The sequence below is a fragment of the Haliaeetus albicilla genome, chromosome 2 (assembly GCF_947461875.1).
Source record: "Haliaeetus albicilla chromosome 2, bHalAlb1.1, whole genome shotgun sequence".
Classification (NCBI taxonomy): domain Eukaryota; kingdom Metazoa; phylum Chordata; class Aves; order Accipitriformes; family Accipitridae; genus Haliaeetus; species Haliaeetus albicilla.
In genome coordinates this window covers 71,048,369-71,060,078 of record NC_091484.1, presented here as the reverse complement: position 1 = coordinate 71,060,078, position 11,710 = coordinate 71,048,369, and the positions used below count along the sequence as shown (strand labels likewise).

The 11,710-nt window shown below is 40.1% G+C and overlaps 1 protein-coding gene across 2 annotated transcripts in view; it reads right to left on the bottom strand.

Annotated features, from left to right (window-relative positions):
• Positions 1–2,806: 2,806 nt before the first annotated feature.
• Positions 2,807–11,710, bottom strand: part of LMBR1 (limb development membrane protein 1) — a 77,612-nt gene continuing 68,708 nt past the window's right edge. For both annotated transcript variants that reach the window (XM_069778195.1, XM_069778194.1), the window contains exon 17: positions 2,807–9,811. In XM_069778195.1, coding sequence (XP_069634296.1) covers positions 9,729–9,811 — 83 coding nt within the window. In that variant the 3' untranslated portion in view covers positions 2,807–9,728. The remainder of the gene's footprint in view (positions 9,812–11,710) is intronic.

Sequence of the window (11,710 nt, the reverse complement as noted above, 5' to 3'; positions counted from 1 at the left end):
CTAAGAACTTGCGGAGAATGTGTGACACTCCGAAGGAATTGATAAACCTATCCTGAAACTGGGGAGGAGGGAAGAAATCCTGGGGAAATGCAGATATTACTTTCACTTCATTTCCCAGAAAAACACTGGTACAAACTACTTAAAAAGAACTTGTATTTGACATGGGATTTGCCAAGAAGAGAATCATATCAAGCCAGTTCAGTTTATTTCTGTAACAGGATACAGTCCTGCAGATGAAGCAGAAAACACGGTATCATGAAACATTAGAGTGCAAAATATACACTTATGTAGGAATAACCCCATGTATGAGGTGACTCGCATCTTTTATATATGTAGCAATGTAGAGACTTTCTGTAGAAAGACATCCAGAAATACAATTGAGGACACAAGTTCACTATGAATGAATGATGTTGCAAAAAAAAAAGACCACCAAAAAAACCCCAAAACCCAAACAAAAAAGTACTGAAGACATGATGTAGTGTAAGGGCTCAAGCTTGGAGGTTTCTCTGTCCAGTTCTGAGCTCTGCATTTCTAGAAACACACGAGGGTCCCCACTGGCAGCAAAAAAGATGAGGAGAGGCCCAGGTAGAACAGCTGAGGGAATCGGGGGTCACTTCTGTTGTGGTTTAACCCCAGGCGGCAGCTCAGCCTCACACAGCTGCTCGCTCACTCCCCCGCAGTGCGGGAGAGAATCAGCAGGGTAAAAGTGAGAAAACTCGTGGGCTGAGATAAAGGCAGTTTAACAGGTAAAGCAAAAGCTGCGCACGCAAGCAAAGCAAACCAAGGAATTCATTCACTACTTCCCATGGCAGGCAGGTGTTCAGCCATCTCCAGGAAAGCAGGGCTCCATCACGCCTAACGGGGACTTGGGAAGACAAACACCATCACTCCGAACGTCCCCCCCTTCCTTCTTCTTCCCCCAGCTTTATACACTGAGTATGATGTCATATGGTCTGGGGTATCCCTTTGGCCAGTTTGGGTCAGCTGTCCCGGCTGTGTCCCCTCCCAACTCCTTGTGCCCCCCCAGCCTCCTCGCTGGTGGAGTGGGATGAGGAGCAGAAAAGGCCTTGGCTCTGGGTAAGCACTGCTCAGCAGTGATGAAAACATCCCGGAATTATCAACACTGTTTTCAGCACAGATCCAAAACACAGTCCCATACTAGCTGCTATGGAGAAAGTTAATTCTACCCCAGCCAAAACCAGCACAACTTCTTATATAGAAGATAAAGGGAAATGTAACCTTCCAGGTGTGGAAAAAGCTGGTGCAAGCAGGAAGACCTGTCTTACTATGGACGTTTGAGAACCAAATTAAAGCTTAAAGGGTGGCAAGGGCCGTTCACACTTGACATTTAGGAAACCTTGGACAATTAAACACTGGAATATACTGCCTAGAGACAGACAGAAATCACATCGCAGATAGTCCCTGCCAGGCTGGTTAAATACCAGCAATAACGTAGGTATGTTTGATCCTGTGCACCTGAACGGATCAGACATCTCCAGGTCCCCTCCAGCCACGTGATTCCTGAACTTTAAAACCAGCCTAAAATCTCCTGTGAAACAGAAAGGAACATCTGAAGCTCTTTACAATAATTTAGGAAACATGGTGGTCAGGTTTTTAATATATAAAAATTGCCCTTCAGTCAAACAATTAAGCTATTGAAAATGACTTATGCATGACATAATCAGCATACTCTTCCATAAACAAACCCCACTTGCCTAAAGTAGAGGGTGCAAATTAATTGTGTACCTGTCAAACACAGGGCTGTAATGCCTCTGAATGTACAGGAATCCCCACCACATAGCATACATCACATATTTTAAAAACCTGACCATTTGAGAATCTCAGAAGCAGGTTAAATTATGGGGATGAAGGAAGAAAAGAGAGGAATGCAAATATTCACACCAACTACTGACAGGATAATTTAGAATGCCACGGAGATTCTTTTTTTTTTTTTTCATTGCTTAAAATAAAAAAAAGCAAAACTCCACTATGAATCACACTTAACTTTATTGAAAACACAGTAAGAAAAAAAATCATCCTACAAAACATTCAGTGTAACATTTCAAACAAAGGAAAAAACACATTACCACTGCTTTTCACAAAAAATTCAACCTGGCTAAGGCGGCAAGTATTTTCATTTAGTTTTGTAACGCAGCAAAGTATCCACAACTGAGAACATTATAAAACCTATTTCTGGATGACCTAAAATAATCCAGGAAGGGTTTGGTGGGGAGAAGGTTATATACACAGAAATTTTTTCCGATTAAAGTAACACTAAAAGCATAATTTTTCAGCTGTATTTTACCTTGGTCCAAGATACATCCATGTGAAAGGAACATCAGTTGCTCAAGACTGCAGAGTTTACAAAGCCCTAAGCTCAAACTGGACCACGAGGGGACCGCTGATTCCATTCAACATCTCTCAGCCTCACATCGTTAAGATTGTGCATCATTTTTTTTTTGTAAACTGAAATCCTAACCACTAACACTGCAGGGAAAACCTGAAAGTGCATGACAGAAGACACCTGCTGCCATTGTACAGCGCCAGCAGTAGCAACATCCATAGAAACGCTAGTCCAGAACTGTATTTTTATGGTCGCGTCACCCAAGTCCACATGAAGCTGATCCCGTGTGACCAGATGGCCAGCAGCACTCTGAGAATATTCTCAGTCTCCTCAGTGGGAATTTTCCAGACAGAGCTTCGTGAAGACAAGAGCAACGCGTGTTTTCTATTTAGGTAACGCAGGGTTGGGTTCCTAACCCCACAAGAAAGTAAAGGAAATCTAGCCATATTTTTTGTGTACAACTGTGTTTCACACACTTCAAGATTTCAAATCCATGACCCACATGTATCTTCATTTTCTATCCATTTGTTTTTAAAGCAATAGAAGTCAGGCCAAATAAGACAAAAATACTTTGAAACCTACCTTTAAAAAATGAAAAGTGGCTCAACTTTGTTTTGTTATATAAAGCCAGGGAGGAGAAAGTTACTTACATGGGTTTTGTGAATCTAAGTATTTTCGCCCAGACTGGGAAAACTTATGGTTAAGAGGAAAACAGAAGTCATGCACCAGTTAATTTTCTCCTTAAGCATTTAAACACATCCATCGTATTCACAATACAGGTACCGCCATCGCGCCGCTTCTCTGAATTATCATTTTACATGGAGAGAGAAGGTCCAAAACATGCTCATACGCACAAAATACAAACGGTACAGAAAACACATGAGGAGTCTTACCTTGCCACCATGCAAAGTTTGACTTTGATCAAAACATGAAAGAGTTACACACTGCCGACACACCGGAACGACGCGTCTTGATCTCCAATCGATTAAGGCAGCAAGGCACATCAAGAGCTGTAGTCTTACTCTACAAATTACAAGAAGATAACTGAAGAGCTGTTCCACAGAACATCAGCTACTCCGGCGTAACTGCCATCAGCACGGGCTCAAATCGGCTGTACCAGCACGTTGCTCTCTCACTGAGAAGTGGGCCGGTTGCCTCACACTACTGAAAGCTAAAAGCATATGTACATATCCAATGACTAAACCATTTTCATCTCGCTCCTAATTCAAACTCACATGAGCTCTTGGTAATTTGTTAGAGGACTCACCCTAATGACGGGATTCTTTTAATGGAATCTAGTGGTAAAAACCAGATCCAAGTACAAATGAATGAATAAATACTAATATTTTCAATAATGGAAGAACAGTTCCAACTAGGGAATGTCTCCGGATAGACAATGTGGGAAAAGAAATGTATCAAAATCAAAGCAAGTGCCATGATACTTCAATAGCTGGTATCTATGGAAGCACTGAATAGATGAGGAATGCAAAATAAAGCCCTGTTTGTGAAAGGAGCTTCACCCAGTGATGCCGACTATAAAACTTCATGTAATGGGGGGTGGGAGGGTGTAAGCAATAGCAACACTTGAGGTTAGTATACAACAAATATTCAGAAGCAATTTAGAAGCAGTATCCCAAAGTACTCATGTAGGTACAAATGAATAGTCGGATACCTAAAGCCTTTAAGAATTGGGATTTCCTAATTTCTATGTTTATGTGAGGCCTTCACACAGATACAGCTTTTAAATAGCTTGGAATTAGATATGTCAGGATTATCAACATTTACAGGATATTTCTGACACTATCCCTTTGACCGTTCAGAGCCACCTTCTATATTTGTTAAAACATTTAATGCTATCTATATAAAAAAAAAAAACCTATGAACAATAAATGACACTGAAAAAGTTACTTAGGAAAATATGGTAATTAATACAGAACTAGCAAGCATCCTCAGGTTTTCTGTTGCCAAGACAGAGCTATCTTCAAAAGTTCACAGGCTTCTATAAATTTAAAGTCAAGGATACTGTTGCACTGTGAATCACAAAACAGATTTTAAGAATTTATGAAGTTCTGTTCAGTGTTAGTGAATTACTGGCATATTTAGAGAACATACAATTAACTTTCATATACTAACGATACATGTGTTTCTTCCTTCTCTTTGAAAGAAGAGGTTTAGGTGCTTCAATTGTGAAACATTTCAAAAAAAACCTTCCCATTTAAGTTTCCTTCTGGTATGTATTCTTGCAGATCATATGATCTACGTAGATTCTTCTTGTTCTGTTATTTCATATTTTGTCTACATCGAGGAGAAGGGCTGTTCTTAACATCAGTGCCACCAAATAAGATACTGAAAGACTTTTATTAAAAAAAGAAAAGGAAGCCAAGATGTTATATGTCTCCAAGAATTAAGGCCAGATTTAGAAAAAGTTTCATCAGCCCCTGAATTTCATGAACTTAAGGATTTTAAATATATTTTTAGTAATATGGAATTTTAAAGATCAACTAGAAAAAGAATGGAAAACAGACTGCATGCACTAGTGAGCTCCATGTCATTCCCACCCACCTCCAATTACTGGGCACGGCGGGGATTCTGGAAGACACATGTAGTGTTAATTCCCCACAAGATGTGTTCTCCTTCCTCAGATTCTGACCGATATTTTCAGGCTTTAATTGTTAAGTGAAACCTGTAGGACATCCTCTCTGGCTGTGGTCTGGGCGGAGGACACGGTTCTATTCAGAAGCATGCAGCATTCTTGAGACAGCAAGAAGCCATTCAAGCACGGAACGGCCCACGCAGAAACGTACAACCAGAAAATCCTGAATGACTTCTTAGACCCAACAAAACAGAGCTGCAAGTGAAAAGCACAAGACCACGCACAGCTATCACCTGGAAACCCTGAGAGCCTGCAATCCCAATCAAGAATAACCCGATTCAGCAACTAGAACTGTGTCTGGCAGACGGACAAACCACAGGCTGATGTCCTCAGGCCTTGAACAGAAAAGGAGCGTCACAACTTCTTACGACAGTGTCAGAGACCGTTCGCCTGAGGTAAGGGCACTGGGTAAGGTAGAAAAAGGTGGCAGAGGTTATCACCATGGGGGTGACGGCTGTTGGCTTAGATTGCTCTCCCTGAATGGGACGAATTCAAAAGCAGCGTTTTTGTAAAGTTCAAATCCTGTTAATGCGACTGAAATAACTTGCCAGTTTACCAAGACTGAATTCAATATTCAGGAGCTCAGGATTTCAGCTCCTGAAATATACAGGATGGGGAGGGAAGTTAGTGTATGCGATATTGTCTCAAGTCAGCACTAAAATAACAACAAAAATATTAATGCTAGGGGGTAAGGGATCTTATTTCCTTAAAGCATTTAAAGGTTCACAGTTCACATCAACACTTTTTTAAACAAAACTAAACACATTTCTTTAAAAAGAGGTTATTAACATGGCCTTAGTGTGCTGTCTGTGCTTAAATGACTCCACATAGATTTTAAAAATTACTATTTTGAAAATGAGAGTATATGTAAAACAACAGGATTTGGCTGTCTTCCTGTGTTTGGTATTTCAAAATCGTAGATGCTAGTTCACTAAGCGTAAGGCTCAGCTGCTGTACGTACACGACCTGAGCCCATCCCGCTCTGGAAGAGGAGGAAAAGAAAGAGAAAGGAAAATAACCTAGAACATTCTTACAAAATTCAAGGAAAGTCACATGCACGAAGAAGCCAACTGCCCTTTGTTTCTACCTTATTCCTTCCTAATTTAGATTGTAAATTATTTAATAAAAGGGCCATCTTGTCTTTACTACACAGCAGTGGGCACATGTGAGCACCCGAAGTAGCATCAGCTGCTGCAGAGACACACGGGCGAGCAGGAGAGACCTGGTGGGACAGACGAGGGCCGCGGCCCCCTTCGCACTCGTCACTCCTGGTGAAATGCTGGAGAAAGCGGCACCCGGCAGCACCCACTCATGTGTCCATCCCACTAAGCACACGGCTGCACCAGCTCCTGCTGGGCAGGCTCGACTGCAGCGCACAGCCGTGCCTCTCTGGTACTCGAGGTGGTACTTCGGAACCGGACAAGGAAAACAACTTGTCAAATCCTTTAATTTCTATGACGCTAAAACAGTCAACAGGGTAAAAGGTACTGGAGGAACAGGGCCAGAGATAAACATCACATGACAGACAGTAAACAAAGCTTCCTATGAATGCAAAAACTGTTACTTGTACAGTAACCATTACTATTATTTTTTTAGCTTAAAGTAATAAGTATGTGTGCTTTATGCTTAGAAATCCCACAATATTACAGTTCTGCCACTGCATTTAATATTGTGCTACCAACACAGACTAAAGCCAAGAAACGGCTAACTTAAAACACTTGGTTTACATCTACTTTTTGGTCTTGTGTGGTATCCAGTTGAAGATGGAAGCATTTATGTGCTTTTTGCCTCGTAAGAAGTGAGGCAGATGTTAATGTTACTAAGATCAGCTGTATATACCTTGAAGGTATAGACCACCTGACTCTACATGAGTCAAAATACTAGGAATGTATTGTCAATATCCATTAATGAATTACCAGTTGCTTGTATTTAAGTGACCATATGCTTCTGTGAAAAGTATATAGTGACCTGTATCTTACACGTAGTATATTTGTAGCATTGTATCTGTAAAGAAGTTTTGCATAAGCATGTCATTTTCAAGGCCAAAGGCATATTTTAATGTGTACAGCGTCACAATATAAACAGCTGATTTTAAAACAAAACGGTGTCAGTAGTTGCACAGGGTAGTTCTGAATTTCTCAACCACACAGCATCTTAACCATCCTCCGTATTTCAGTGTAAAATCTTCACTAACATGGCCTTAACCTGTACATCTCTCTGACTGCAGAATCCAGCAGAAGGGGTGGCAACAGGAAAGGCTGTAGAGAGTTTTAAAGTCTTGCTTGAAACTTGTGTGCTTATCAGCAGGAACTAGCTCTGCTCAGTTTAAGTAATGGCCCAACTCACTTTCAGAAACCACACACACATTATAATCCCATCTTTTTCTGTGTTCTTGGGTCACTGATGCCAGGACAAACATCTCTCCAAAAGCATGAAGAGCAAGACCCACGCTGGTTCACACTCCCTAGATTTATTCCTTAAATTCATTCCTTCAGTTTCAGAGTGTATTTAAATTAACTGTATTAAAGTTGTGATAGAAATACTTTAATAAAGCTAACTAGCCTCACACACCACAATTCACCAGCCCCATTAAGACATGAGAACAATTTTGGTCATACACTCACTTGCATGGACAAGTGGATACATTTCAGTTATTTTTAACTATAATGCTAATACATAAGGCTACAAGCTCTGAGAACACCTGAATGATGCCCCTAATAATAAATCTCCCAATATTTTAAATGTAAACATATTTTGAAACAACTTTTAATTACAGCTCCCTGTTCTTGGTTGCAGAACTTTGACTCAGATAAAGATTTCTCACTAAAATGTCAGCATTCAACTCGAACAACAGAAAAGATGCTTGTAAACCTTAATGAAATCAAGCGATTTTACTTTGTCTTCCAAGACTCAGTACAACACATCAATAGTCAGTTTAACAAACCTTGAATTTGTACTTACGACACACACAAAAAGTAACTCTCTAGCATCATATTTACTACAGCAATATTTATATTATGCCCCAGTTCAAGACAGAAAAGGCAGCTACAAAAAATAACTGAGAAATCCTCATGTATACTGGAGCTTGATTTTTGAAGCGCTCTAGGGGGGTGCGGGGGGACACACCAAAACAACTCACATTCACACACACACACACAGCACTAAGGTCTACAGCCCAGAGCAGTCATCTCAGGAGAACAGCCAAACTGTTCCTGACACAAGGTGTATCTTGTTTCAGAACCACACCGGAGAGCTAGTTGTCACTGCCTGATCGCATGAGACCTCAAACTACAGACAGACATACTTGTTTTACAAAATGGGAAACAAACAGGAACGTTATCTGACTCGCTACATAACGGGCACACACTGAAGTTGTCCCTGTTCCAATCTGAAGATTACTTGTGGCAGAGCAGGACAAAAGTGCAACAGATTTTGCATACTTACTTGGGGTTTGGTTCATGGGTTTTTTCTTTACTATAAACTGCTTAAAGGATTCCTAAGGCTGCAGTAATGCTAAGAAAAAGGACATTACCACCCACCAATGCCATTCTGAATCTAAGGCCTCTGAGCAGTTAACTGTAACACTGCAGAAATTCATACTACCAAGATTGAACACACAAGTTTCACTTACCAAGCCACCTATGTCACCTCTATAAGCTTAGAATTTAATTTACGATATCTACACATATAGGCCTATATACATCTTCATGTATACATTAAAAAACAGGCTAGTGAAAGATACTGAGTTATGCCACTGAACAGAAATCCTGGTAACTATCGTATAAATTCAGAGAAATAATTTACTTCAAATTAAAGAAGATTGTAAAAAACTGCAATTGCAGCCTCCTAGGCCTGTGCTACTTGCATTGATTACAAGTACTGCTTATACACAGTAGTTCATAAAGAATTTTACGGGGATGTACTTGGTAGGGTAAGTGACCTCCATGGCACAACAGCTTACAGAACTGTAAGAGCTGTGACAGGGGGTCTACACAGCTTTTTACAAAGCATACTAGGCTCAGATTTAACACTGAAGTTAATCTTCATCTTGTACTTCACTCTATTCAGTAAGACATTGTCTGACTACCAGTAAAGCAACCTGACATTTATAGCTAAGAACAAAAAGCTGAAAACGCTGGCCTTCCAAGAAAGCTTCGTGACATTAGGCTATGAGCAGCCTGCTGTATCCGGCGTGAAAGGAACTGTGATCTCTACCAGTTACCATCATTTTTAACATGTTCTTAGTGGAACTGTTTGTCTACTGTCAAGAATACCTACTCCAGGTAGTTTACATTGCCAGTAAGGGTCATATTGGGCTTCAAGTGTATCTTTTTTTCTTCTTTTTTTTCTTTTTAACCAAATCCCAAAGTTATTCTTTATAGCTGTGTCTGTTTAACACAGGAGGTACTGTGCATTCAAATGGTAGCAGGTTTATATCTAAAGATGTGAGACCATCAACAAATAAAAAGGAATGCATTATTCTCTTCAGCTTCCAGTCTTCAAGGCACCTCCTGCATTAACTTACTGGGAAATAAACAAGCAGACCAAAAGTTCACTGGAAAGAGAAGAATCTGATATACCTAACTTCCTCAGAAGCACACAGCATCAAAAAATGAGACAAGGTTGGACCCAAATTATCAACAAAGAAAATCAATATAAAAATGCTGATGAGATGACAGGAATGCCATGAGGTTGATGTTTTCAGCTCTGTCGATTGCAGGTGATTGTTAATCACAGTGTTTTCTGATGCCCATTTGCAGACGGCTTGGTCTCCGAGTCTCTAGGATTGTTTGACAGATGAAGTTTATCTAATCCTGCAAAACATTACACAATAAGGAAAAACTGAGAATCTCCCATGTTTCATGCATAGAGGTAGTCAATAGAATATATACAAGCCAAATTCTACTTTGTGATTAAGGACTTCACATTTGCTTAAGTCCAGAACTGACATTCTAGCTCAGGTAAGAATTACTTCTGGGAAACTCCCTCAGCTGTGTGTTAAGCGAGAAAAGTCCATTACAATGGACAAGCATGGAAGTGAGAAAAGCCTACCTTCACATTGTTTAAATCACAGACTTAGGTGTTAAGAACCAAGAAAGACTTGCAATCCTTTACTCTGTCAGCCTATGAAGACCAAAATAATTACCTAAAATATTTCTTTTAAACTATAGCATCTTTCTGAAAAGCATCCATTGCTGATCTTAAGATAATGGGTGATGACCACATCACCTCTCTAAACTGTTTATATGTCTAATAATATTTTTAGGCCTATGTTATTACTAATTTCTTTATCTCCATTTCCAGCCATTTGTTCTTATTACATAGCTCTCTACTATGAGTGCTAATTAAAGTCTCCCATCCTTCCCCAGGCAAGTAGTTAAACTACTCTCTACCGGGGAGAGGTGGGGAAAGATGGTAAATATAATTGTATTTTATTCATAAGAGGCATGGTGTCAGTCCTTCCTTGCTTGCTACAGTTTCTCTCCGAAGTCTCCTATCAAGTCCCTAAAATTAAGGATCAAAAATGGAAAGAGCTTCTTATTCATTTAGTGTATGTGAATGTTTTACTGAAGTGCCATGACGTACCAAGTTAAATTTCTTGCATCATTGGAATTCCAAAATTGATTGCACTACATGTCCTGGTTTCCACTGGGACAGAGTTAATTTTCTTTCTAGTAGCTGGGACAGCATTATGTTTTGGATTTATCAGGACAATAATGTTGATAACACACTGATGTTTTCAGTTGTTGCTAAGTAATGTTTGTACAAAGTCAAGGATTTTTCAGCTTCTCATTCCCAGCCAGCAAGAAGGCTGGAGGGGCACAAGAAGTTGGGAGGGGACACAGCCAGGGCAGCTGACGCAAACTGGCCAAAGGGGTATTCCAGACCATATGATGTCATGCCCAGTATATAAACTGGGGGAAGTTGGCCTGGGGGGGATCGCTTCTCAGGAACTAACTGGGCATCGGTCAGTGAGTGGTGAGCAATTGCATTGTGCATCACTTGTTTTGTATATTCCAACCCTATTATTAATTATTGTTATTATTGCTATTATTGTCATTTTATTATTGTTGTTATTATCATTATTAGTTTCTTCCTTTCTGTTCTATTAAACTGTTCTTCTCTCAACCCACGAGTTTTACCTTTTTTCTTCCAATTTTCTCCCCATCCCAGTGGGTGGGGCGGAATGACTGAGTCGCTGCGTAGTGCTTATTTGCTGGCTGGGGTTAAACCATGACAACTACTAAAAAAACAAAGTCTACTCAATATTGTATTATTTGCAAGTCCCAGTATTGCATGAATTCTTTTGGTCACAGGCCTGCAGCAGGAATTTACTTTCCACTAATTAGCTATAATGCTCCACCAACCTCTAATCCTCAGCATCACAGTTTTCAGCATGGGGGGAGAAATGAGGACACAAATTTTGGATCTCATTCTTTGAATTCCATGTGACAGCTTTTAACAGACACTGTTTGTTATGCATAGCGTCGAAACCAAACCCAGTTTGTGTCAGGAACCTGCACCTTTCAGGATTTATAACCCCCTACTTGTGTCAAATGCAAGCCTTTTACTAGTTACTTTGCTCCTCCATTTCGATCACATTATTTACACAAAATCACACAATATGTGATAGCAAGAGGCCAAAACAATCCCTAAAAAATCCACTAGAATGATGCCTATCCTGCCACGCCTGCATTTTCGAGTTTCTTAAT